This window comes from Talaromyces marneffei, chromosome 5 (genome assembly GCF_009556855.1).
Source record: "Talaromyces marneffei chromosome 5, complete sequence".
Lineage (NCBI taxonomy): Eukaryota > Fungi > Ascomycota > Eurotiomycetes > Eurotiales > Trichocomaceae > Talaromyces > Talaromyces marneffei.
Window position 1 is genome coordinate 1,278,770 of NC_072352.1, and position 27,241 is coordinate 1,306,010.

General features: G+C 47.0%; 8 protein-coding genes across 8 annotated transcripts; 4 read left to right on the forward strand and 4 right to left on the reverse strand.

Moving 5' to 3' along the window:
• Nucleotides 1–1,352: 1,352 nt before the first annotated feature.
• EYB26_006791 (uncharacterized protein) lies at nucleotides 1,353–3,475 on the reverse strand (the record flags this gene model as incomplete). The annotated part of the gene is made up of 3 exons (XM_054266064.1): nucleotides 1,353–2,590; nucleotides 2,647–2,920; nucleotides 2,978–3,475. 3 exons carry the CDS (start codon nucleotides 3,473–3,475, stop codon nucleotides 1,353–1,355), a joined length of 2,010 nt encoding a protein of 669 aa, XP_054122039.1.
• Nucleotides 3,476–10,319: 6,844 nt separating this feature from the next.
• EYB26_006792 (uncharacterized protein) lies at nucleotides 10,320–13,202 on the reverse strand (the record flags this gene model as incomplete). Its single annotated transcript, XM_054266065.1, has 3 exons — nucleotides 10,320–10,759; nucleotides 10,825–12,840; nucleotides 12,899–13,202. The coding sequence occupies 3 exons, from the start codon at nucleotides 13,200–13,202 to the stop codon at nucleotides 10,320–10,322; spliced, it is 2,760 nt and encodes a 919-aa protein (XP_054122040.1).
• A 616-nt stretch (nucleotides 13,203–13,818) lies between these two features.
• Nucleotides 13,819–15,108, forward strand: EYB26_006793 (uncharacterized protein; the record flags this gene model as incomplete). Its single annotated transcript, XM_054266066.1, has 4 exons — nucleotides 13,819–13,833; nucleotides 13,906–14,001; nucleotides 14,053–14,785; nucleotides 14,837–15,108. 4 exons carry the CDS (start codon nucleotides 13,819–13,821, stop codon nucleotides 15,106–15,108), a joined length of 1,116 nt encoding a protein of 371 aa, XP_054122041.1.
• Nucleotides 15,109–15,414: 306 nt separating this feature from the next.
• On the reverse strand, nucleotides 15,415–16,785 carry EYB26_006794 (uncharacterized protein; the record flags this gene model as incomplete). The annotated part of the gene is made up of 1 exon (XM_054266067.1): nucleotides 15,415–16,785. The coding sequence occupies one exon, from the start codon at nucleotides 16,783–16,785 to the stop codon at nucleotides 15,415–15,417; it is 1,371 nt and encodes a 456-aa protein (XP_054122042.1).
• Nucleotides 16,786–17,169: 384 nt separating this feature from the next.
• Nucleotides 17,170–18,194, forward strand: EYB26_006795 (uncharacterized protein; the record flags this gene model as incomplete). The annotated part of the gene is made up of 2 exons (XM_054266068.1): nucleotides 17,170–17,498; nucleotides 17,570–18,194. The coding sequence occupies 2 exons, from the start codon at nucleotides 17,170–17,172 to the stop codon at nucleotides 18,192–18,194; spliced, it is 954 nt and encodes a 317-aa protein (XP_054122043.1).
• An 816-nt stretch (nucleotides 18,195–19,010) lies between these two features.
• On the reverse strand, nucleotides 19,011–20,897 carry EYB26_006796 (uncharacterized protein; the record flags this gene model as incomplete). Its single annotated transcript, XM_054266069.1, has 1 exon — nucleotides 19,011–20,897. The coding sequence occupies one exon, from the start codon at nucleotides 20,895–20,897 to the stop codon at nucleotides 19,011–19,013; it is 1,887 nt and encodes a 628-aa protein (XP_054122044.1).
• A 2,039-nt stretch (nucleotides 20,898–22,936) lies between these two features.
• Nucleotides 22,937–25,487, forward strand: EYB26_006797 (uncharacterized protein; the record flags this gene model as incomplete). Its single annotated transcript, XM_054266070.1, has 7 exons — nucleotides 22,937–22,964; nucleotides 23,023–23,361; nucleotides 23,414–23,566; nucleotides 23,617–23,690; nucleotides 23,741–24,110; nucleotides 24,164–24,303; nucleotides 24,363–25,487. 7 exons carry the CDS (start codon nucleotides 22,937–22,939, stop codon nucleotides 25,485–25,487), a joined length of 2,229 nt encoding a protein of 742 aa, XP_054122045.1.
• Nucleotides 25,488–26,261: 774 nt separating this feature from the next.
• On the forward strand, nucleotides 26,262–27,117 carry EYB26_006798 (uncharacterized protein; the record flags this gene model as incomplete). The annotated part of the gene is made up of 2 exons (XM_054266071.1): nucleotides 26,262–26,578; nucleotides 26,646–27,117. 2 exons carry the CDS (start codon nucleotides 26,262–26,264, stop codon nucleotides 27,115–27,117), a joined length of 789 nt encoding a protein of 262 aa, XP_054122046.1.
• Between the last annotated feature and the right edge of the window lie 124 nt (nucleotides 27,118–27,241).

The window sequence follows — 27,241 nt, forward strand, 5'->3', positions numbered from 1 at the left end:
CAACACGCTCGCTCGCTCGACGGCCGTGGCACTTGAATGTACGTACACACGTAGCCGAGGGTCATCCCTACCAATTCTCGCAGAGACCCTAGTACAGTAGACTCATAGTACTGTACGATCGCCTCCATATACTCTCTCCTCGCAATCAGGGAGAACCATACCATTTGCCCCGGAGGTTCCCGACTTTGACCTTCCCCAAGCCTACGTACTACAGAACCGTAGTTGGGTTAATTTCTCAAATTGGCTGCCCAGGTAATCCGGCTGAATGGAATTTCAGGATCTAGAATCAGATCAGCAATATAGCCGATGAATTTAGTTAACTAACTCAGGGAGGCTTAGGGAGCTACGACTGAGGGAGTCCCACTGGCCGGTACGGGACATAGTATTATCTAGCCGCTGAATGCGCCCACCTACGTATTATTTTCCAGATTGAGAGTGCGAGAGAGAGAGAGAGAGAGAGAGAGAGAGAGAGAGAGAGGGAGAGCATGTGATTTTGCTTACATAGTACAGCTTTTTAACTTTTTTTTATCGATCCATGAATCATCATTCTCCAACCCAACCCTAACTAACTCACCCTACAGAACCGAATACTCAGTATACACATACATTATGTATTTGGTAAACAAGTCACACGAGCAGAAAATAACTAAACTCTGTTTATGATTCTTAATTCGTTTTCTCCAAAGGAAGATATTCCCAGCACCGAAACCTCCCGCCAATGCTCGTACGTACTCCGCAGAATACAAATATTTAGTTCCGGAGCAAGGGATGGGGCCGGGCAGATATACTACGTATACGTCTGTACTATGTAGTACTGCTCCTTCGAGACTTCAAGCTGCCAATGGCTTTAAAAAGTTAGCTCTCATTTCTTTTTGGCATCAGAAAACGAAATGGACAAAAAAAGTGAACCGGAATTTTCCTACAATCACGCCGCTCACTTAGGGCTGCAACCGGCCGGTCCGCTCCCCTTTCAAGAAGCATCTACTCTGTACACTTATGTATTACATTACTTTCTAGTTTCTTGAGAAAAATGAATGTATCAAATCCACCTTGACGGTAGAAGATTCATGATATGCCAAGACTAAAGACTAACGCCGCGTATGCTAATTGTCTCCCTCCATACATGCATCGAAAAAAGAAATATGCAAGTAATGACTGCTGAGTCAATGCTCGAGTGATGGAAAAAAAAAAAAAGAGTCAGCCTCCGGTTTTGTCTAAATGACGCCGTATGATCCATGCAGTAAGAGAGTAAAGAAATTTGATAGAAAGATGTTGTTGGTCATCAATGATAAACTGGTACGCTCATAAGCCAGGTAAGAGATAATTTGTACAGATGGAAGGGTAAAGGGTGACTAGTATTGGCTGGGAAGGAAATTCGGTTGTTGAGGAATGACTCCCTGCGGTAGTCCGTCGTGATGGAGGTATGGAAGGACGCCGGTCCGACGTTCGGTAAAACTCTTGCCGAGAGGTTGGTAATGCATTTGGTCCATCGATAGGTGACGAGGTTGATGGAGAGATGCAGATGGCGGCGGAATAAGGAGAGTGTTGACGGCTCGCACGGGGCGGTAGGGTGAGTTGCGGTTGACGAGGAAGAATGAAGGTGAAAGGTGGTTTTGAGGCGTGTGCACGTGGAACGCAGATGACGGTGAGACTGCGTCCGATGACACCGTCGCGGAATACGGAGACTGTCGTCGACTGGGATCTGGAAGAGATACGGTCGAGTTGTACAGCGCCATCGGGTTCGAGGCTTGTACTGCTGGGACAACTGGCGCAACGGTGGAAGACGGAATTTGTTGTGACCATGTTGACGAAGGATTGTTGAAGACAGTCGACATCGCGCGCACGTGAGGGAGCGGAAGTTGCTGTGGCATTGAAGCGGCAGGCAATGTAGGAGGAATGAGAGCCGTCGAAACCGGTTGATATGTGGTAGGTTGACTCAAACGAGGCACAGGAATCGCCAATGACGGCACCGAGAGAGGCATGTTTGTACCAAGGACCGGTGGGAGGACGGGAACAGACGGCATTGAAGTCGCAGAAACCGGTACAGCAGGCATCGGCGCCGAGTAGCTAGACACCGCCACTCGTTTGCTTGGATTCTCTTCCACATCATCCTCCCAGTTGCGTTTGCGTGAGTACGGCGGGAACTCCAAGTTGGGTAGTGCTCGTGGCGATGTGTTGAGTCTATAAGGAGTTGTAGCAGTGGCGCTAGCTGGATTCCATGTCGACCGTGACGGGATTTGAGTTTGTAATTGAGTTTGCGGTTGGAGATGGTTTGTCGACGGCGGAGACGGTAGTTTCGACGCTGGTGAAACAGGATGATTGTATCGCCTGGAACCATCTGCTGTAGGTGAGATTTGATGAATAGGCGTTGTCGGGGCAAACTCGTTCTCTGGAGGCATGCGTGAAGCTTTTTCGAAAAAGTTGGCGAAACGACCTAGCTTCGAATGCCACTGCGTCCATTCTTCTTTGGAGACGAATAAGTTGTACCGAACGTTGCTGAGGAACTCGACTTCCATGATGTGGATTTCTTGCACGGTGATTCCGGAAACTTCGGCCCATGTTTTGTTCGTGTAGGTGTTGTCGTCGAGGACTGTTTTCAATTAGCTACTATTCAATCTCAGGGCGCTTTTCTGAAACAAAACTCACATTTGTTACCCATCATCAACGCAATCGTCATCAATCGAAACTCGCTCCCCTTCTTTCCACGAACTCCGGGATTGAACTTTTTCAGGCGATAGATGAACAACAAGGCCAGCAGTATAACGTTCTGACTGACTTGGGTCGTAGACAATACAGTCGATACCCATTTCTGAAATCCAACTGTAGGAAACGCTTCCGGAACAAGGGTGTATTTCTGTGGTGTAGAATCCTCGATCATTTTGAGTTTCGATGTCTTTTCAAACCAGAACAGGCATGCAATCTACAAAAGTTAGCTTGATATTCGAACCATGACATGATACTAGGTCATGGTACACACCTGAGCTGCGAACTCGGGTAGATTCCCCCCACTCTTTCTGATAGACGTAGGAATCTGCGAGTACGACGGTAACGGTTCCTTCTCACTTCTCTTGTTGCTTTTTGTATCAACGCTCTCCTCCACCTGCGCAACCTGCTTGGTCAACGGAGGTAGGTAATTCGGAGCCGCATTCGAGACGGTATTCGCTAGCGGAACACGATTCGACGAGGATTTGGCCGCATATTGACCGTTATGATGGTGATGATGATACGCATACGTCGACGACGGAGCAACCTGCGAGTTCAAAGCCACGCCGTTCATGTCGGCGGGAGGCGTGGGCAATCCGTCTCTCAAGGGGGCAGACCAATTTGGCAGCCCCGATGAGATTGGGTTCAACGTGAGCTTGCTGAGAAACGAGAGCGGCGAGTATGGTTGGTATGTATATCGAGGATGGTTCAAGTCCGAGGTGGGAGGAAATGGCAGCGAGAAGGATGGATATGAGGTGAGTGCGGGAGACATGGGGGTTCCTGGAGGGAAGGAACTGGGGATGGTGGTAGGAGTTTAGGTTTCATGAGTCAATCATGAATTCTCCTGTTCGGCGCTCTTTTATTGTCTTTTTGTGGGTTGTCTTTTTTGTTGGTGGTGAGGGTCGTCAAGGTTTGGCGTATATTTCCGGTACAGTCCAAATGAAGGAAGTCCCCGCCGAGTCTTATTCTTGTTTTATTGCTGGCAGCCTGCTTCAATATTTGTTGATTTGACACAAACAATAAGCTGGAATCAATCAAGGATGCTGCAGTGCAAGGCAAGTGGTGCATTCAACCCTGGCAGATAGGAATGGAGGTAGATGTAATGAAGGGGGAGCCAATGCACAGCAATAGCCTCCCATGTTATTTGATGCAGTCTTGGATCTCCAGTCAACTCTCAGTCCATCTGTCACTGAGCTCTCAGTTCTCACAGGACTGCAGCTGTGATCGGATTGGATGAAGTATTGAGAGAGTATGAGCCAATATAAGTATTGGCTGGTTGACAAGGAAGGTATGTATTTCTTTTTTCAGGATCCCTCTTGAATTGGCTGACGGCGACACGGATTGGCAAGGGAGGGATCCTCTCCTTCTTTAGATGGGGTAGTTTTATACTCTCGTAACAACAACTAGTTGGGCAAAAGAAAAGAATTTGTTCCATCAGAAAAAATGAGGATGAAAAAGGAAGGCACGGCAAGTGATAAATGATTACCTCATTGATGGTATTCCAACAGCCGTCCGGCGTTATTTTGGATGTATTGGTATGGTCACGGCGCTGTGTTAATGGGACTAATAAGTTTTAAATTACCACACGAACTTCCCTTTAATAGTGCTCCTTTGACCACCACAGCGAAGAAAGAGGGGGTTAAAAAAAAAGCAAAGATGCTACGAACAGACAAACAATGCGCATCTCAGTCATCCAACTCCCAACTCCGTTATCCCATCCATCGAATGAATCATATGCTGCGTATGTGGTAATAGTGTAATAAATAGTGAAGTACGTACGTGGTAGGTAATACAGAGTACCGACAGACTAGACAGAATCAATCAATCCCTCGACAGAGTTAGAAAAGATGGATGGGACTAGGAAGGCGAAAGTTAACCAGGTCCACCCACGACCAGCGCCCGCGCCCAGCGTCCATGTACATTGTAATACGAAAAGGATGGTTGAGTTGAAACCACAAATTTAGTTTCTTAATTAACAGCCCAAATCTTTTTCATTTCGTTGGTCCCTGGTCGACGAGTACGGAGCATCTAAGACGAAAACAGGCAGTGACTTGACTTTAACCCTGCACAGTGCTAACGTTAACTCACTTACGGGTATCTACTAACTAACTTACAAGTATATACTACATACATACTACACAGAGTCTAAGAGCAAGTCCATGGCGAGGGGTGGATGACGCTAGTAAATTGTCCAGTTCTGGGCCCATTCACCTGCTAAGCCTGGCAACTTAGCAAGCCAACAATTCAAGGATTCAACCTGAATCCTTTGTTTATTGTGGATTTTTTTTTTGCTTTCTTTTTTCTTTTTTTTTTTCCCCCTTGTTATGGAGCCCACTGCACATGGCGTACATACATCTCAGACATACCCTTACTAAAAGGTGGTATCGCGGTATGTACGACTACGACGACATGCGGAGTAAATTAATAGCCCATTCAATTGATATACCATACATACGTATGATATTACGACGATCAAACTACTCTCTGTACATGGTACATACTACATAGTTATTAGTAGCCGTGCTAGAGTCAGGATTGACGCTCATTTGGGGCTGGCTCGGTTTCTGATTCGGCACTCGGCTGAAACTGGTTACTGCTGTACTATGGTGACTTGTATCAGTCAGTCAGTCAGTCATGACCTTGGACTCTGTTTGTTGAAGGTAATATTAGATGCCTGCCTGCGGAGTGGTCGTTAATTAGTTAGTAAACTCCGCCGAGACTGATGTCTTACGCCTGACTAGCCGACTAACTAGTTTCTTCAAGGTCATATGTCCAGGCCAGCCAAGTACGAAGGTCACAAAGAGTACTCTGTATGGATCATCCGTATGGTCACAGAGCCCCCCGCCCCCCCCAGGTCCATAGATCGGTGATTCATGATACGACGATGATACACCGTCATACACGGAACGGAGCATTTCTGGCGATCTGATTGGCCGCGACAACGTTTGGTACGAGCTAATTTTGTATTTTCTGACATATTGACAATTTGACACAGACTGGGACATCCAAATATGATCCATAATTCCATATGCGAAGTTAGTATTACATCGTATACAGAGGAAGTATGGCTCGGAATAAGGCTTCCAACTGGCTGACGACGCCGCAGCCAAACATGGACGATTCGTGAAGAATCAAGAAAGGGGGACGGATCGGCCAATCAGATCGAAGGGACAAAAATGAGAAACGAGGGCGTTAGAGATAGTTAGTTAGTACGTACGTAGCTAACTAACTAACTACTCTCGGAGTAGTTAGCAGGCAAGCGAAAAGAAAGCGAAAGGAATGAGCTGTACTGAGTAGCACCGCTAGCACAGAAAAAGGAAAGAGCACGCATTCCGCCCAATAGCACCGCGTCCCGCTAGGCCGAGAGCGGTTATATTGCGTGGACACAGTGGCCAGACTGGGACTGGCGGGGGTCATGTCCATTTCTCGGCTCACCCAGCCAGTTACCACTTTCTTTCTTTCTTTCTTTCTTTCTTTCTTTCGGTTCTTTCTTTTTGAGGTCCAATGTTTGATATCGTACCGACGGTCGACCGGCCTGGATGCAGGCGGCAAATGCTGATGACTTACTGAAGTTACATGCGGCAAAGCAAAGTCACTCGAGCCTCTCTGCCTTGGCCGTCTGATTGGTCTGGAGAAATGAAGTCAAACTTACAAGACGAAGAATACACGGAATTGCGCTGGTGGTACGATAGGCCTCGTGAAGGCGGCGTGATCGCCGTAATCTTCGTAATCGGAATCGCCGTAATTACCATCTTCGCTTCTCTTCTCCGTGGAGACCGGACCAGGCTATGCTACACATAATACGGCCTGCCTGTAGTAGTAATAGTACTACTACTGTACGGTGTAGACGTAGTAACTAGTTAACTGTGGTTGAGACGTAGACTTGACTTGCCTTGACTCTCATCGCCCCGACCGACCGGTCAGCTCATCCATGACCATCCGGCGTACCACACCAACTACAGCATGTACGATGGATACATACTCTACATACGTAGTATATTCCACTCCAACTCCATAGTAATCCACCCCACCGTCAACGACTGTCTCTGGTCTTACCAACCGAGGGGGTCAAAGACAATATAACTTTCATTTCTTTTAGCCTATTAGACAGCCTGTGTAGTCTGTACGTCCTTGGTATTTCCAGATCGGCTTTACCCACACAACTCGCCACGAGCGGCATTGCGTTGGGTTGCGTTGCGTTGCGTTATGTTTCAACGCGACATATTTTGCCTAAGCCTCTGGTCGTCATTTCTTGTGTGAACGTTCTATCCGGATGGATGATTCGTTAATTTGTCCAGTAAACTCTATGTAAGACGGCCGGGGCACTTCTGTACCCAGCCGGGTCTGGTCCCGTCTGTCTGTGCGTGTGTTTTTATGAGCAAATTGACAGTGAAAAAGCCTGAAAGTGACCTCCTCCGTACACTGCGTACAGACGGACAACGCCCGTCACAACGGACTCTAACTACTACCGGTAGTACCGCTGATAACTTAGTGCAGAGGACGTACCGCTCTGCTTCCCTGGCAAGCCCTGATTCGTGCTCGAGACTGGTTACGCCCATCCTCTACTCGGTCGAGGTGACTCCTCCATAGTACTACGTAGTAGGTGGCTAGGTACGTACTAGGTACTGGTAAGTTGTAAGTTGACTAGTTCTGGTAATTATGAAACTCTGTGATCCAGTCTAACGTCACAGACTCGTTGACTTTTACTAAGTTAGTTAGTTACACATTTAACCAAGTTACCTAACTACTGTAGAGTCGTGAGACCTGTAAAGAATTAACTAATATTCGCCACGAACTGATTATCATATACAAGAATGGTAATTAAGCCGACCTCCAATCCGACTTCCGAGTCTTTTTTTTTTTTTTTTTCCTTCCCACCTTCCCTTTCTTTCCATTTTTGATGATCAACCGACTAGCCATGTTTTTCAAGTCAAGTGTATCATCTGAATGAAATAATCGGCGCTTGTGACGGTCGCCGGTCGGTGGCCGCGGAACGAACACCACCATATCCTCCTCTACTGAGCTGGGCCGGGCTGGGCTGGGCAGTGCTGTGGTAGATGAATGATGATGATGATGGATGTGATGCATGCAAGGCGATGCATCTCGTCTTTCTGCCTACGGGATTACTATGTAACTTATGCAGTGTACAGAGTATCCGTCAACACTGCGTACCGTACCTTTGACCTTTGACACCTACGCCGAGCATCGATCGCTTGCCCTATTGAATTTGTGCATTTCCTCGGCGTTTATGTATCCTCTGTCACTAACTATGTAACTTACTATTGAATCTATCAATCTCATAGTACGTCGTTAGCAGCCGCTTGACCACAGAGTAACTAGCACTTAACGGACTCTGTGATGATTATGAGACGCATTCCCTTCGTACCTGGGGTAAATACTCTCTCTGTATTGATGGCAGTGTATGCAAGTCTCCATCCCATATCCAGTCATCGACCAACCAGACTCGTGACTCGATGGTGTATCATATTTCAATAAAGCGGAACACGCCGGACAACCTAGGAGGTAAGTAGTACATACCATTACAACACACTGCACAGAAGTTCGTATCTACGAGTAGGAGCCAACCTAACGGATGGAAATAGAAATGGACATGCATGCAAAGTAAATAAATAATCCGATCGAATTTAACCTGATCTGATCTGATCTTCATTGGAGCTGAAATTTAAAAAAACAAACAAACAAACAAACAAACAAACAAACAAACACGGTTCATAGGCTCGAAGTATAATATCGGCCCTAGGGACCCCAAGGATTGATTGGGCGATTGGAGACGAAATGAAAAATGTCGGTGAATAATAAATTGATGGTATTATGACTAGGTAACTGGACTTGTGATGAGCCTTTTTGCAAGGGTGAATTGGATATCCATGCATCACGTGGAAAGCAATGGAGTGATAGGTTTGATGAGCCCGGCTGTACATAGTAAGTAACTTATAGTTTAGTATAGTAACTATATATTTTGGTGCCTTATTGAAGCGTTGTATCAACTTATCAAGGATGTGTCTGACTGCTCAGCCTTGCTTGAAACCTACATACATACGGCGGACAGAGTCATACGGACTCAGCTAACTAACTAGTTAACTAGTTAACTAATTAGTTAATGAACTAGCTTTCGATAGGTCTACTGATCATCGTAAAACCTATTAATTGTCATTGACTCAGTGTCAGGTCAGGTCAGACCGTCGCCCCCGGATGGACATGGACGGGATGGGATGCCTACCTACATGTATGTACTCTGCAACTGAACCTTACTACTCCGTACATGCGCTTCTAATTATTTGGCCCCCCTCGCATTTCGTTCTGACTTTCCAAGGTTCTATAGAACCTTTCAGCAACAACAACTGCCGAGAAGGATAGTTAACTATCTGGCTTTTACTCCGTCCGTTGTACCTAGTCAACCTACGTGTTGATTTATGCCTGTCATTTAACTTAGCGTTGACACTAAGTTAGTTAACTTAAGTTACTTAAGTTAGGTAGCTGATACATTACGTACACACTGTCTTACCCTTTCGGACGAGTCCCGTTTCCAAAGAAGTTGTTTACTCGTCTTCCTCCATGTCGATATAACCTGGCCCCCCCCCCCCCCTTCTGAATCCAATAGCTAGCCAGGAGGTCCTTAAGGGGCAGATAGATTAAAATGAAGGACCATTTTTGACGCGGAAAGGCACAAATTCTGGACTAAGCAAGCCCCGTGTTAACTACATCTAAGCCGACTTTTGCGTCTACGTGTAGTTATACGTATAGTTAACTACTCCGTACAGATGTATACAGATACTAGTTACCGTAGGGACTAGGATGTTGATCCCGACAGTGCACGACGACTTGACTTGGAACCAGTTGTCTGCGTAGCTAGGGTATGTACGTCTGCTGAGAGGTCCGTCTTGTATGTTTCATGCCTAGGCATGAGCGGGCCAAGCCGCCATCAGTGATGATGCATCAATGCATCTCCATCATTGCATCCATCGATGCCCGGGTTAAATCTAGGTTAAGTTGATACCTAGGCAGCACAGGCGTCGTCGTGGTAGTACTGTGTTGGATGATGCCTTACTTGCCTTGTGTACACGTATTACCTGGTGACCTGCCCGAGGTACGGGCACTGTTTCTGGAGTGTTGATTTTCAGCTTCAACGCCTTGCTTACTTCCAATATTTATCTTATGATCCGATCCATGGATGTTATTTAATCTTAATTTCAAAGGCAGAGAGGCTGCATATACGTAGTAGCAGCTACTACATGTTATACACACCGAGGTGCAACCAGGATACATGTAATTAATTGGTCTTGGATTTGTCTTTTGCCCTTTCGGTTGTATATATATACCTTATGTATATATGTACACCTTGCAGCGACATTGAACCGGTCAAAGTCAAAACCCTACACATAAAACAAGAGTAACTTAATCATGAGTGAAGTAGATTGATTATATATATCATACAAACATGACAGACAAAGGGAATAGAATAAAGGTGTATCACGTATCACGACAAACAGGCTATTTATATCAGGTGTATCACAAACAGACGACAAAAAAAAATAAAATAAAAATAAAACGACAAACATCCAACAGCAGGAACGAACTCAAGGGGATGATGATGATTAAAACAACCACCCCTTCCGCTCCTTGTCATTGGATTCTCTTGCACTAGATTCTCGATTGGCGTTTCTAGACCTCCCTTCTAACTGACGCAGACTCTCAATCTTTTGAAGAGCAAGTTCGAGCGTTTCCTTCTTCTTGATCACGTCCAAATGCCTACGGACGCGCGGATCCTCGCGCGCAAAGCGTTCGACTTCGCTGTCGGAGAGGTGGCGACCTAGTCGCTGGTCGAGTTCGCGGGGGAAATTATAGTAGAATTCCGAGAGCAGTTCGACGTTCAAAAACAAAACGGCGGTTGAGGTGAGTTTGTCGGCTACTACATCCAAAAATACTTCGGGGCAGTAGTATTTGTTTTTGTAGGAGGCGCATTGCTTTGACCGTACGGCTAGCATGCGCATTTTGATGATGTCGGCGCGGTCGCGGAGGAATATACCCTCTCGGCCTGAACAAAAAAAAAAAGAGTTAGTATTTCATCTCACAAAGCTCTTTAAGAAGACGGGGACCTACCCTTCTCGAGTAATGCTGCGCTGAATCCTCCTGCACCACCCGCACCATTACCGTCCAAGACAACATCGCCCTTTCGTACTCTGTCCACAAAGGATATGACATCTTTGAGCTTCCGCTTGCCAATTTGGTCTTCTACTCGTTTCAGTGCACTCTCGCAGGCTGTGAGCTCTTCTTTCAATACTTTGCTGACACTCTCGCGCCCCTTGGCCCATTCCGGGTCTTCAACCTCAATCTCGAATTTGTACGGCTTGATGCAATTCTCGACCTGATCACTTGTGCTGAAGAAGCGGTCGTTGAGAATTCCGTTGCACGCCTCCATAATCGCATTCTGCGCGTATGGGTGCGTTGCAAATGTGGACTGCGCGACGAGGTGCTCGACATGTTGTTGCAGAGCAGTAGCCACGACGGTAGTTGCGACCCTGCCGATTCCAAGCTTTGTAAGGTTCGAGGTTGAAGCGTCTAGTTTTCGATGCCAATATAAATTCTCCGGGTCCGCTTTCGGCAGGTCCGTCAGAGGATCTACTTCCACTGGCGCGGGTGTAAGATCCTCGACCGGTTTATTCCAGTAGCGTTGAGCAAGGATGTCCATAACCCTTTGGTCGAGTTCATGCTTTAGTAACTCTCGCACCTGAGGGCGTCCAAAGCTTTCAGCAAAAGCCTTGAATGAGTGCTTAAAACTATCCAGGCTCTCTGCCAGATACGATTCCGCACTCAGAGGTCGGTCGTTGTACTGTACTTTGAATTCGTAGGTAGCTTCCTCCAGTTCTTGACTGATGGCATCTCTCGTGCCTGCGAGACTTCGTGCCATTGTTTGTTCAAGAACGTTCATCAGCTTCTCTCGTAGTATCGGCACTCCCACCGACGTCTCCGAATCCGGTCCGAAATAGCCTGGGTGTGCCGAAAAGTAAGCCTTTTCATTCTTTACGATCGCATTTGTGATGTTGCCACTTCCGCGAGAAAACAGTGTAGTCGTTTGTGGTACACGGGACACAACACCGACGTATCCAAGTCGCAAAGGATATTTCTTATCAGTAAGTATGCTGGCTCCACGCTCGGCATCCACCAAATCCATCTTTGTAATCACACCAATTGTACGTTCGCCTCGCGGATCGACTCGTCGGCTAGCACGAAGAGCTGTGGAATTTGCCAGATCGACATCGGCTGCTGATATGGCGAGGATGATATTAGGTGCTTGAATGTACTTGTCGCAGAGATCAGAAATCTTTTGCTTCAATTCCGGCGGTTGGTCTCTACCAGCAACTTGGATATAACCTGGTAAATCGATCATGGATAGATCGGGGACGTGTGGTGAATATATATGCAATTGAATCGGATCGTCAGAAACGCAGTCCTTGTCGCTGACAGCCAAGTTTAGGTCGGTCAACGTTCGTTGAATCTGAGAAAAATCTGTAATCTTCCCTAGCCCCAATGCAGGGAACTCGCCATATTCTGCCTGAGCGTTCGGCGTGTTGATTAGTGTCAGCTCAATCGGGCGACGAGTCACCATATTCGAGCCCTTTGGTAGGAATTCATGTCCAACAATAGCCTCCAAAACAGAACTCTTGCCCGAGGATTGCGATCCGATAACGACGATTGATGGAAGCGTCAAAGTATTTGATTGTCCAACTTGGGTCAGAATATTCCTAATCTCAATCATTTTCCGAGTTAAAACCATCATCTGATCGTTGTCTGCTTCTCTTCGTGTTTGATAGTCGCCATCGTCCGTATTCTCATAGGCGTAAGCACCTCCTGCTGCTGCTCCGACTGCCGCAGCGGCGACGTGATCATTTGGAGGTTTGTTTCCGCCATTCTCTCCTTCTCCGCCAGTTTGCGACTGTTCATCGAGGCGAAGTATCTTTTGCATCCATTCGGGGAGCTCAGTTTCGTCCCTGACTCGCTGCCATCCACGACTCGTCTGCGATGCGACATCCTGGACTCCTTGCAACAAATTCGACGCAGCACCGCCAGCGGTTTCCCAGCCTTGGTTAAACAAATCCATCGCGTAGTTTCCGGCCTCTGTTTCAACCCATCAGTATATACCTCTCAAATGCAGACTAGCAAATGTCAAACATACGAGTTGCCTGGTATTGCAAATAAGCCACTCCCGCAATCATTGCTCCTCCAAACATTGCCGGAATACGCGCCAACTTCAAAGCCAATCGCGGTAGGATCCGTACAAACGAGATATTTCGTACAGCGGGAACATTGTTGTGTATAGAGCTGGCACCGACCGGCCATGCTCGGCCCCTGACCGCAACATTATCGACACGCAAAAGACCGCCAGTCCCCCGACTTCCGACAAAGTTGGCATGGCGAGTCAACAACAGACCCCTCCGCAGTTGCGGAGCGAGGCGTTGGGAGACCATCCTCCCACTCATAGTGAACTAATTCTCATGCGTTGTAAGATGTGAAGATCGAGGTCCGTATCGACATGATCGCGAGATCTTTGTCTTGTGGCGAGTGCCGGTTGATGAATTGAAGTTTAGGTTAGCTTAGTTATTCCGTTGATGTTGTAGAGATCCACTCTGGCTACTATAAAGTCAGGCATGCATGTGACTTGGGGTCTGCTCACGTGACATCGACAGCACGAATAATGGCGTCAGTTTCACAGTTGCCCAGAATAGTTAGGCTGATATCTGTACAACTGACACATACATCGAGAGACCGCTCTTTCGCTCCTGATAAGTGTTTCTTTTCTTTTTTTTTGCATTTAGATTCAATAATAACAGCTGTTTTCTTCTCTGAATTGTTTGGACCTGTACCTATTTCTCCAGTGCACCGTTGTTTATATGTGAGTGTCGCCACTATCAGAAAATTCGATGTGTCACGCCACACCTTACCTACCTAGCTAACCTCCCCAAAAGATAAGCTAGATCTCTAAGAGGCTACACAACTGGTTCTATCTTTCAAATTCAATAGAAACAAGAAGAATACGACATTGAAAGAAAACGGAAGAGCTGTTTTACTCGTATTAGAATTGCAGAAGGGTCTGCCATGTGCCGGTTTCTCGTATGTCTCCTCTATATAAATATACACGTATATGTATGTTTCTTTTCACAGCAACAAGACTAACAGCAACAGGTATACAAAAGCAGAAGCGATATCCTTCTAAGCAAGCTGGTCACAGAGCCAAGTCATTCCATCCTAACACAATCCTATGACTCACGACTGAGATTGGTAAGATGACTCATCTCATATATCTATTTGCACGCCTAATTTGATCTACAGGATACCCGCCGCCCTGTCAACGGCGATGGCTTCGGTGTAGGCTTCTACCCGGACCCCAAGATTAGCCCAGAACCCTGCATCTTCACCTCCACCTTGCCAGCATGGAACTGCGAAAACCTAGAACGCCTAGCAAGCAAGACAAGCTCAAATCTGGTCTTTGCTCATGTCCGAGCATCAACCGAAGGAGCATTGGCAGATAACAATTGCCACCCTTTTCAACATAATTGTCTCATGTGGATGCACAACGGCAACCTCGGAGGCTGGAACTACATCAAACGCCCACTTGGCGAGTCCCTGAACGATAAATGGTATCTCGGCGTCAAGGGTGGTACCGACAGCGAATGGGCATTTGCCCTGTTTCTAGATCTGATGGAGAAAGAAGGCGCAGATCCAAGCTCTGATCCCGGCCCCGACGGATTCGGGCAAGCGTTTTTGCGGCAGGTCATGTTCAAGACCATTGCCAAAATCAATGAATTTATTCGACAGATCCCCGAGAAACACAAAGTGACTGATCTTGAGACAAGGAGTTTGCTCAATTTCGCGGTTACGGATGGACATACAGTGGTTTGCACGCGGTATGTCAGCAGCAAAACGGATGAACCAGCAAGTCTATATTTCTCGTCTGGCACGAAGTGGAAAGAAGGAAAAAAGGAAGGGCATTTTAAGATGGAGCGTCATGATAAGGGGGCTGATATTGTGCTGGTGGCCAGTGAGCCTCTCACTTTTGAAAGACGTAAGTTCCTTCGACTTGACAAAACAAAATTGGGTTGCTAATATCAGATAGATACCTGGGTGACGGTCCCCACAAACTCAGTCTTGACGATACACAAACAGACCGTGTTACTGCATCCGATAGTAGACGAGTTCTACAACGATGACCCGAACTACGACCGCTCATCGGTGTACGCTCTGTCCAAGGGGTTTGCGCCCCCAGCAGTTGTCACTCCGAAGAAGAGCACAGCAGCTGCAAAAGCGAGTTTGGCACAGGATAATGGGCCCAAGAAACTCGATTCATTGGCACAGAAAGTGATGCAGTTGGAGCTTGCATCTGGATAGTTGCACATGCAAGAATTTTTTTTTTTTTTTTTAAAAAAAAAAAACCATGTTATCATAGTACAAGGGAGTTTCAAATTGCACCAGGAGGATCATTGGTTTGGCGTATGGGAGGATTGAAAGCGTTTCGCGAAATTTGGTCTACTTGAATAATTTAGGATTGAAGTATAACTATATCTGGGCATAGGAGTTTTGTATGAAAACGAAACCGTTATATGGACATTGAATTTGTTGGATAGAAATATATCATACAGTCTTTAGACCGTGGCCCGCCACCGTCAAAGCCAATTAAAAGTAAAGTGAAAAACCTCATCCCTCATCAGCCGCAATATTAGCATGCTTAAAATATTTCATCCCAACCCAAGCAACCACCACCCAAACCCATGCCATAACAGCCGTCAACACCATCAAAGCCGGATAATATCCTACAATCGGCAACGTAGGGTCATCCTCAAGTTCTGGCGGCGCATAAGGCGTTTCGCCGACATCCCAGGCCCAACTCCAGACGCCAAAGGAGCTGCCTATCCCCACAACGAAGACGAGCCAGGTTACGAGCAGGATTATCCAGCCCCACCATTCGGTTTCGGAGTAGTCCCAACCACCGACACCGACGCTGACGCCTACGTCGAGGGTGTTGGAGGCGCTGCTGGAGAGTTCAGGGGCGATGAGGGGTGAGCGTGCGCGATGGGTTGTGGGTGAGCGACCGAGGGGACGGGCAGTGGCGTCTGTGGCTTCGTTGGCGGATGAGGTTTGGTGGTGACGGTGGTGGTGATGATGAATATGGTGGCGGGAAGATAGAAAGTAAGAGTCGGAGCTTGATGATGGTGTTGCCATGAGTGGTGGGTTGATACTGCCACTACTGCTGACAGACGAAGGACGTAGATGTGTAGATGTTGTCCTTCCGCTATTCATCGTATTATTATTAGTTGTCGTGTTTGCATTATAATTCGATAACGAGATATTATCTTCTTCATCCGTCGTATCACCTATTGAAGTGGGCGACTTGTTGATATCGCTCGATACAACGCCTCTATCCATCGTCAAAGAACGAGGCCAGTATCCAGAATAAACACTCGTATGACCATCGCCGTCACGATCCATACTTTCCCTCGGCGTCAACCCTTCATCAGTCAGATGTGTAGAAGATGGTGGTGTAATCCTGCTCTTGCCATTACCTGTTGAGATACTCAATGGCGACTGTACCCCTCTGGAATTCTCAACGCCTCCATAATTCAGTTGATCCCTTGCAGTATTAGCGTTATTGTTCCTCTTTTCCTTCACTTCCAGCCGTGTACCCAATAATGCAGTCTTGCGTAACGAGCCCCGCCGCCGTCGCATTTTTCGCTGGTGTTGGATAGCGGTCGCCATTGCTCTGCTTGTACCACCCGCTCGCGAACCACCGGAATATCCATCGTTGCTGGTAGGGTTGCGCTCATCGTTACGATTAAGAGTACGATCAATCTCGTCGCTGTGAGAGGGCGACGCTAGCGCTTCGTTATTATTGACAGATGATGACTGGCTCATGCGTAGAAACGAGAGTTTGGACAGCAATGATCCGGAGAGGCTGCGTTTGTGGCCGCTGCTGGCGCTGTTGGAACGTGTCCGTCCTGGTGACTGTTGGTCGCCGTTTTGTATGGTGTTTATTGCTGTCTGTGGTGACAATTCCTCCCCATTTTCCATTGGAGTTGCAATAGCAGGTAGCTAATCTTCCATGAGAGATTGACGTGAGTTATTGATTGTTGGCGGAATTGGAGTTTGATGTAGCTGTCTTAGTACGGAAATCAACAGCGTTGTTGCTCTGCCTGTTTCCAGACTAGCGATTTATCTGACATGTAGCAATGATTGTTAATTCGTAAGTCTCATTCAAGACCATATGTTCAAAAATAATTTCCATTTCCTTTTGTCTCCAATTCGTAGATGAAGGTGTATACAAAAGGAGACGCTGGTTGGCCGGCTCGGCGCCGGAGAAAATACCATTCCGCCGCGAAAACACCATGCAAACCTCCAGAGATCAACCAAGATCCCGCAAAAAGATTCGACAGAACCACCAGCATTTCCACAACCATGGCTGGCCGACTCCCATCCCTGACGACACGGGTGTCGCAGCTCTCCATTTCTCCAATTACCGCAACCAATCGCTCGCCTCTCCTCTCTCTCCTCGCTCCTCAATTCCATCAACAAACCCGCACTGCCTCTATCCTAAGCTCCCTCTCCGATACACCCGGAGCATACAACAAGCGAATTCGAAGAGGTCGAGGTCCTGCCTCTGGAAAGGGTAAAACGTCCGGAAGAGGTCACAAAGGTCAAAAGCAGCACGGAAAAGTGCCCTATAACTTCAATGGTGGTCAAACGCCCGAGAGCATTGTGCATGGCGAAAGGGGATTTACCAACTAGTACGTCCCCTCCTATCTTCTTTTTCACTTCATTCAACTTTTTTTTCCTGGATTAATCTGACGATTGATAGTTGGTCTACGGACCTCGTAACCGTAAACCTCGACAAAATCCAAGACTGGATTGACCAAGGCCGCATCGACCCCAAATATCCCATCACAGTCCGCGAACTCTTCCACTCCAACTGCGTACACCAATTCCGCGACGGCGTCAAATTGCTGGCTCGCGGTAAAGAAAACGGTCTTAAACAGCCCATCCACATAGTCGTATCACGCGCTTCTGCCGACGCTATTGCTGCCATCGAAGCAGCCGGCGGCTCCGTCACAACCCGTTTCTATACAAATGCATCCATTAAGCGGATTTTGATGGCCAAAACACACCCATTCTACTCATTGGCTTGGTCTGAGAAGAGCGGTAGTGAATTCCTCATGAAAGCTTTGGGGGCTGCCAATGAACAAGAGGCAGCAGACCTTAAAGAGTCGAAGATTATGGAAAGAGGAAATTTTACATATCGGCTACCGGACCCAACGCACAGAAAGGATATTGAGTATTATCGTGATCCGGCTCATAGGGGTTATTTGAGCCATTTGGTTAAACCAAGTGAGGGACCTAGTTTGTTCTTCTTGTCGCCGGCGGAGAGGAAGTCTTCGGCTGGTGTTAAGAAGGAGAAGACTTTGGCGCCGAATAGGCTTTGGTAGTTTTCCTGTCTTTAGCCTGGTTTTCGTCACGGTTTCTTTGTCTTAGAGTGCTAGCATTGAATGTATGTATATTATATTTGCAGGTTGGTTCTGGATTGTATGAATTGAAAGTAGTTGGGTTCATTCTTTAAGTGCTGATAAATATCGATATACATATCAATATTGTAGACAAGTTGCGAGCATAACGTAAACCATATCATAAGATGGAGAGGAATTGTTGAATGCAGAGAAGTTATGAAATTGGCTAAAAATACAACAAGCTTGTCTGCATCGCATCAAGCGCATCGAAAAAGAAGAAAAAGAGATGCCGACGAAAGACATAGATCTCATGAGAAGAGAATTAGAAATACAGCTGAGCATCCCCGATATCAATTTGTGAGGGGAGAGAAGGTCATAAGCGCAAAGCTGAGCAGAACAAAGCAGAGAAAAGAGTTGAGGACATTTCGTAGAAAGCAGACTAACGCCTAGATCGTTCCTGACGACACAGGCATACCATGAAATAACCAGAGAAAAGAAAGTAACCGACGCCGCTCACAGGTACATGCTCTGCAACAGGGTAAATAGGAAGGACATGGGTATCATAAGTGATCGTTGTGTTGGGGTATCAAATAAAGACGTCCAGTAACCAACCCTAATGCAAAGTAAAGGAAAATCAACTCCAAAACGATTCGTGCTAGACTTGTACCCATATTGTCGTGAAGAAAAAAAAAGAAAAAAAAAAAAAACTATAAAAGATTTGCTAGAATGCATCAAAATGTAAACAGACCATTGCGGGAGAACATCTCTGGATAGTTAAGTCGCTGTGGAGGCACTGGGCTATAGTCGCCATGACCGCTCATCGAGATGTTCATCCGAAGACTCGGTGAGAGTCGAGAACCAATTGCATCCAAGAACCTGTCGTATGGTCCACCGAGAGGCCGTGTCTTTGTCAAGACAGTGACATATCAAATCCAAAGCTTCCTGATAGCTGGGGTCATCTTCGTGGCCTGCAGGAACGGCGTCGTGATTCCATTCACCTTTGATAATGCTGGCATGTAATCGTGGACCAAATCCGTGCTGAAATGGACGAGACCCTACTAACGTCGCATAGATGACGACGCCGAGCGCCCATATATCAACCACCGGATCGATCAAGCCCGTGGACGAGAGAAGGAGTTCTGGTGACGCATATTCTAAGCTTCCCGCGACGCTTGTGCTAGAACCACTGGGTCCAATGTTTTGGCGTGGAGGTCGATCAGCAGGATTGTCATACGTGTCCAAAGACTCGCTGCTGGTGTCGTTGGCCATCCATTCAGCCATACCAAAGTCGCAAAGTACAAGTTTGGCACCCTCTGTACCATCTTCGGACATTTCGGGATCTAGTAAACAGTTCTCAAGCTTGATATCCCGATGTACAACTCGCATGTCTTCGTGCAAATATCGAAGAGCAGAAGCCAGCTGATATGAGTATTTTCTAGCGAGCTTCATGTCTAGACCACCCCGATTGGCTTTAATCAAATCAAAGAGTGTTCCGCCGATAAAGAGCTTTGTAAAACAGAACGTAGCATAGTCTGTTTCATACACTGCTTCCAGTGATAGGATATGGTGGTGATTCAGCTGTCGCCAAATTCGAACTTCATGATCGAATTCGGCTTGTACCTGATCGTTCTCTCTCTCATTTTTGCCGCTAACATGCTTCCTTACAATCTTCACCGCGAGCCGCCTGGTAGAGCCATCGGCCCCAACTTTATATGCTTCTTTGACCGTACTAAAGCCACCGAATCCGATTTGTTTGCCAAGAACGTAGTCTGTGCCCACCATCTGGCCCTCGTCATCAGGTTGAGGTGCTATGACTTCCTCAGGAGAGCTCCACATAGACAGAAAAGCTCTTGCTGGTGATTTGCCACTAGATCCGGTAGATGGACGAGAACGTTGTTGGCGCATCGTCTGTCTCCAACTATTGTGTCTATCAATTGTGTAACTGCGTGGTTTGCCGTTATAGGATCCTGCTACGCCTGTAGACCACAGATTGGGGTCGTCAAGGGAGGCAGCTCGTTGAACAAGAGGGGATGAAGACAATGGTGAAAGCAACATATCCCTGGGACCTTCACGTGGATATTCATAAGGTGTCCGTACCTCCTCTAATGGAGACATTGTCGATACCGAGGTGAGTGACGTAGGCTGATCCGTATCAATAGCTGAATTTGCATTTTCATTCCTCCTAGAAGTGAAAGATATGCCGCTGTCTGGAGACGTGACTTGCCGCGACTCATCAGTTTCACCATTCGACTCTTTTGTGTGGGGGCTGTCATAATCTAGGATTTGAACCCTACGTAGTGCAGACGGCCGGGGTTTTTGTATCGATCTTAGACCGAATTCTGGGAGGCTGCCTTCGTTTGGCTTGCCCTCGGGCAGCGATTGATCTGAATGCAAAAAGGCCTCAAATGACCGTCGAAATTCTTCTGGACGATGAGAATAGCTCATCTCCGAGTCAAAGTCCTTAATTTTATTATCATCCGACCGAGGAACTTGCATCGGAGGTGTCGCTGTATGAAGCTTATCTATCACCGGATTTTCTTCACCATCCTTTTGTCCCTTGAGCGAGGCTTCTCGCCCCGAGAACTGTTCCTCTCCATATCGATTATTTGTGCTAGGAGGCTGATCTCTAGCGAACCTCGTGTCAAGCCTCAAACCGGAAAACGATTCCCTCCCAGCATATGCCATGCCCTCGATGGGAGCCGGGGACTTATCTTGACACGAAAGTTGGGGATGGCGACGAAATGCAACGATGCATTACCGATAGATCGCAAGTCACTCGACGTCGTGTGTTGTATACAAAGTCACCTGGTGTAGACAACGCAAGACACCAGGTAATAATGTTTTAATCAAATTGATCGCCGTCGCTGGAATGTCCGTACTACCCAATGTGTAAGCGCAGCGGTACGTAGCTACTATGTATCGCGGTAACTTCGGAAGGAGTGGCGACTATATTGAGGAGGGTCTAGGTGGCGGTTGAAATTTTTGATCCGTTCTATCCGATATGAAAGATGGAGATGTCAGATGTCAGATGGATGAAGATGGAGATGGAGATGGACTGATGGAGAATTAACTTACGAGAGGGGCTTTCTTAGAGGAAGCAACTATACAGCGCCAAGATCCACTCATATTCCGTCCGTTAAGTAAGTGGAAAGTTTATTACGTAGTGTACGATGCCTTCTCCGAGATGGCGTCTCGTATTAGTAATACCGTACCGTTTACGTATTTCGATGTGGATATTTAACTAGTTAGTATTATTTACAGAATACTTCGTATTATTGAGTTCCGAAGAGAGCGGAAGTGGAGAACTGCATGTGGAGAAGATCCGGCGTTTGTCCAATGACAAACTGTATATTACACAGTGTATGTCCACCCATAGTCCCTTACCGTAACGCTACCAGTCAGATCCGGTACGAAGTGCTCCGCTTTTCGCTGGAGCTTCCCGCGTTTGTTTTCTAAGAGGGTCTCCAAGTATTGAAATCATGAGTTGCAAACATCTACAGAGTACGTGTGAACAACATTCTCATGACAATCCTAGTCAATGACATGCATGCCAGCTGCAGTTTGTGAGCTCTATTTTTCTCTGATTCTCGCAAACACCGAGGAGACGCCAAGTTTAGGCATCGGAGGCAATTTCGGAGCAATTGTGTCTTTCGCCTCGAGCTCAGAATAGAAAAGATTTTGCCTAAAAGCATCATTCCAATCAGTGGCATCCGAAAGAGAGCGTCTCCCAAATTGCCTTAAAGTTCGCCCTATTTATGATCCTCAACTTGCAATCCGAGCCTTAGAGAACCCGGGCTTCGTAGACTGCTGCAGTTCGAAGGAGATTTCTGTCCTGATTACATAAAGACTTCATGGAGGTTTTAACCTTCTAACTAGTTAGTTACCTAACAGGAAAGATCGATTAGGTTGACTTTCATGATCGAGTCAGAGAATTGAGTCCACTTACCACGCCTCACGTGTACGATGATGATTCAAGAGAAAACAGCAGACCGGCCCCTTCTTAATCAGCGTGGATTCCAAGGCTGACATTGACAGATAATCAACGTATCCCATCTGTTTTGAATATCAAGATAAAATGAATCATGAGCATAATAAACACGATAACTTATATTTGGGGTTAGTTAAATGTCAATGAACAAAAAACATCATGTGACGTCAAATATCAAGATAAGCGATAAGCGCGCGGAGAGCGCTTGTTCCCAGCTCGTAAATGCCACCATTCAACCAACCCCTTAATATTTCCTATCCCAAGTTTCACATCAGATGGAGTGACAACCCACGAATTCGCCTGCACAACGTCCTCTGTTTTTCTTCACTTGATCGGGGCAAGACTCCGAAGAGTTGCTCATCGCTTTTATATTTGCCAATTGTTCTTTCCAGCTGTGCAGCGTGCTGCAGCATTACGTTCCTTTACCGCCCCCCGCTTGCCTGCGCTTCCTCTTATGGTCTACCTTCCTTTTGATTTTCAGCCAACAGCGCCACTTCGTCTATACGAGTACTCAGTTGATCTTGAAAAAAAGTTCAGAAGGGTTGTTCAAATACCATCAATTTCCCGACAATCGTGAAACGCATGCGCTCCCTTCGATTCGATCACGGCGATCAGCGAGAACCGGCCTTTCGATTTCGACGGAATCTATGACTCTGACTTGGCCGGGCGTTGTCATTACTTATCGTCATACGTTTCCTGAGTGAATTTATCGAAATTTCCCACTATAACTGCAAAAATGACGAGACCGCAGATTATCAGAGCAGGTTTGTTCTTTCCCATATAGCACATTCCACCGCGTTATTTCCTGACCCGTGAATCTAGACACAATTGATCTGCAGGATCACCACGCTCCCTCAGCCCAAGACCATTCTTCATCCAACACACGAATTGTCGAAGGCCGAACCGGTCCCCATCAAAATCAATCGTTGCGCCGTGCTGAGCAAGAAGCCAGAGATGACTTGCCAACGAGTCCTCGGGGTTCACTCGACCATTTCGACGGCGGAGACCAAAATCATCATATAGATATCGTTTACGATGAAGCAGACGATTCTATGGCAGATTTGAAAGGGGAGGACGGAGACATTGGTGACGAGGAAAGCGATGACATGATGGATGATGATATGATGGACAAGATTTCGTCTTCGCCATCTATAGACGACGGTAAGCCGAGCTGTGCATGGGAATACAATACAAACATCTAACGCGTGATCAGAGGATATCGATTTCGACTTCGTTTATGCTCTACATACATTTGTTGCGACAGTAGAAGGGCAAGCGAATGCCGCTAAAGGCGACACTATGGTCTTACTCGATGACAGTAACAGTTATTGGTGGCTTGTTCGGGTGGTCAAGGATGGCAGCATCGGTAGGTGGATGTTTTGCTCTGGAATAAGGACTTGTCTGACTTTGTCTTAGGATATCTACCTGCGGAGCATATTGAAACTCCCACAGAGAGATTGGCTAGGTTGAACAAGCATCGAAATATTGATGTAGGTCCTATATGTCTTATTGGATACTCGGCGTTTTACTAATCGGTTAGCTCTCTGCCACGATGCTCGGTGACAATGCAGAAAAATCCAAGAATCCGCTTAAGAAAGCCATGCGCCGCCGCAACGCAAAGACAGTCACCTTTACTTCGCCGACATTCTTCGAGCCTTCTGATAATGATTACTCAACCGAGGAAGAAGAGGAAGAAGATGCAGAGCAAATGGAGGAAGAGGAGAGTCGAGCTGAATCCCAAGATACCCAATATGACATTCAAGACGAGGATATGGTTGTCGAGCCACTCAGACCGAAGCCGCAGAAGGAGAAAGTTTCGCGAGTGGTGGAGCCCGAAGAAGAAGAGATACAGATCGAACCCTCAAGCCCCGAGAAGCCACGTCCTAGCGACGAGTCTTTTGAAAGACCTGGTACGCTATGTACTTTCCATTTACGGCAGTCTTTTACTAATTCTTGTTTACAGCTCGGTCGAGAAATGGTACACTACGCAATACGGATTCCTTTTTCAACGACGACACAGCAGAGACTAAAAAGATATCGATCACTCCAAGTCTTCTTCGCGATGATAGCACTTCAGACAGATTCAAAAGCGAACCACAAGAGGTATTTACTTTTACCTGCCTTCATACGGCACCTGTGTTATTTGGCTAACGGTTGTTCAGGGCCGCGCGAGTATGGAGTCAATCGAAAAGAACCTGGCTGCTGGTGACAAGAGCAAGCGCAAGGACAAGAAGCCCGGTATGCTTAGTGGATTGTTCAAGAGAAAAGACAAAAAAGGCCGAACGTCGGAAGACGACGGCGAAGATATGGAGAAGACGTCAGAAGAACTTTCACGATCATCTCCACAACCGAAGGTGTCAACCGAATCATTACGGGAGCATACGAATTCTAAGCCTTCTGGTTTGCAAAGACAGTCAAGTAAGCTGCACAAGCAGCCGCCTGCAGAGAATACGCCGGCCAATCAAACGCAACGAACCGTCCAAGAGGCTGTAGTATCTATGAGCGAGGCATCTTCACCTGTTAAAGAGGATTATGGCTCTTCAATCCGTCGGGTGGTGTCACCATCAACCGGGCCTACTGTCGCACCACTTCAAGTGCGGACCTCATTTGAGAGGAATGCAGCCGCTCCTGAACAGCGAACACCGAGTAGTTATACTTCATCTCCAGTGAAAACATCTCCGGTCAAACTGATGAATACGACATCATCTATGGGAGCCAACTCAAAGATGTATGACGACCCTATTGCAGAGGAACCTATTCAAATAATGTCTAGGGAAGAGCAACCGACGAACCCATTCTCTTCACCGCAGGAGTTGAGAGGCAATACTCACAGTGATGAGAGCTTGTCCGACTCCCTTGTGGAAGTTTCTCCCAGTCAAATTCCCATGAGTTCTCAACCTCCGGGCTTGGTTGTGGATACCTCTTCTCAGGAGGAACGATCTGTTTCTCCGTTGTCTACTCAATCATCTTCACCAGAAATCATCGAACGGCCTGACCCGAAGGGCGATGAGACGACACCAGTATCTACCGTTTCCTCTACGGCGACAGCGACGTGGAGTGATGCGAGCTTGCGGACTTATCTTGATGATGAGAACGATATTCGGGATCTTCTTATCATTGTACACGACAAGTCGAATGTGCAGCCCGCTGGACCCGACCATCCGATTACTGGTAGTCTTTTCAAGGAGGAGAGCAGGCGTTTGAAAGAAATGTCTGGGCGACTCGATGACATGCTCGCAGGCTGGATCTCGCGAAAGACAGATCATCGAGTCAGCAAAGCCTATTGATATCTTCTTTGGTGAAGCCAGACCATATTGACACATTATGAATAGCGATTAGTATATGACCGTGCCATGACCTCCATGGCCAACAGCACTGTTCTCTCTTGTTTTTTTTTTGCTTCATATCTGTTGTATGACTTTCTTTTACACCCATCCTGGAGATTTTCTTTACCTTGGCCTATCTGTCTTTTCTCTTCTCTTCAACCATATAACGGCGGGCACTGTTTGCCTTTTGTTTCCTGTTCCTCTTTTCTGTCCTTCTCATTGTCCCCTTTGGCGGCATTGTTTTGACCATTTGCAAACTGTCTCGAAAATACCCATGTTCATGTGACATACAATTATTTTGCGTACAAGGTTGGCTTGCGCAACGAAATCCAAATGAAGTTTTCCTATTTGCGTCGAGCCTCGTGTTGTCACATGTAAATTAACTGGCCAGTACTACATACGTTAACGTCGCCAAGCGTGATGTACGGCTAATTGGCTAGCTGATACATGTAGGTAGGCAGCAGGCAGGCTGGCTGGCTGAAACTCTTGGGATTCTCCCCCTCAGCGGGGGAGTTTTGCGGCTGACAACACCACCTTTCCCTTTGGGGATATATATAAGCCGCCACGGGATCAGGCCTGGTGACTGCGATGATAAAAGATGCGATGACTTGAATCATCTCCTTATTCTTCATCATTCTGAAGAAATTATTCCCTTCAGGTACATCCTGGTCAACTCCCAATAATCACTGAGATTATCATAACAGCCACCTCGGCTCGCGTAACTACCCTTCAGTCATGTCCGGACCATACTACCCTCCGGACTATCAACACCAGCCTGGTGCTGGACAACCGGGTTACGGACAGGGATACCCAGACCAGTATCAACATCAACAACAACCACATCAATATCTCGACCCGTCGGCGCAATACAATCATCCTCCCCCGCCACGGTCTGCATCTGGATCACCGTATCCTCCTCCTTCGCAAGAAGGGTATAGATATGGACAACACCCACAGCAGCAGCAGCAAGGTTATGGGTATGATCAGAACCATCAACAGCAGCCTTCGTATGGCGCCAGTCATCAAAACACCGGAACGGCGCATGAGTACTAGTGAGTATACTTCCATATCCATATTTCTACACCTTCCTATGCATGCTAACCACTTTCCATACACCAGTAACGCGCAAGACAGCAGCCAAAAGGTCCCCCGCATAGAGCACCAGAACTCCCCCGACAACGACCCTGAAAGTGGCGACCGCGGTCTAGCGGGTAGCCTCCTAGGTGGCGCCGCAGGCATGTTTGCCGGGCGCAAAGCCAATCACGGGATACTAGGCACCGTCGGCGGCGCCATAGTAGGCAGTATGCTCGAGAACCAGGTGAAGAAATACAGCCACAGTAGCGGAAATGGATCTTCTGAGCACGGAAGTAGTGGTGGTCTTGCTGGTATCGGATCATCTGTGTTTGGGTATGGTGGATCGTCTGATGCGGGCAGTGGGTATGGGAGCCATAAGAAGCATAGACATCATGAGGGACGGCACCATAGGCATTCGTCGAGGTCGTCGCATCGGTCGAGGGGGAAAAGTTCGTCGTCAAGTGATAGTAGTGATGACGAGAGAAAACATGGAAGGAGGCATGAGGAGAGATATTAATGATCTTATTTGTGCTAGGGTTATGATGCCATGATCATGATGGGATTTTGGCAGAGTTGTTTCTTATTTTATTTCTTTGCCATGTGTTGTATGATTTGTTGTATGAGTTATACTTAGGGTATGT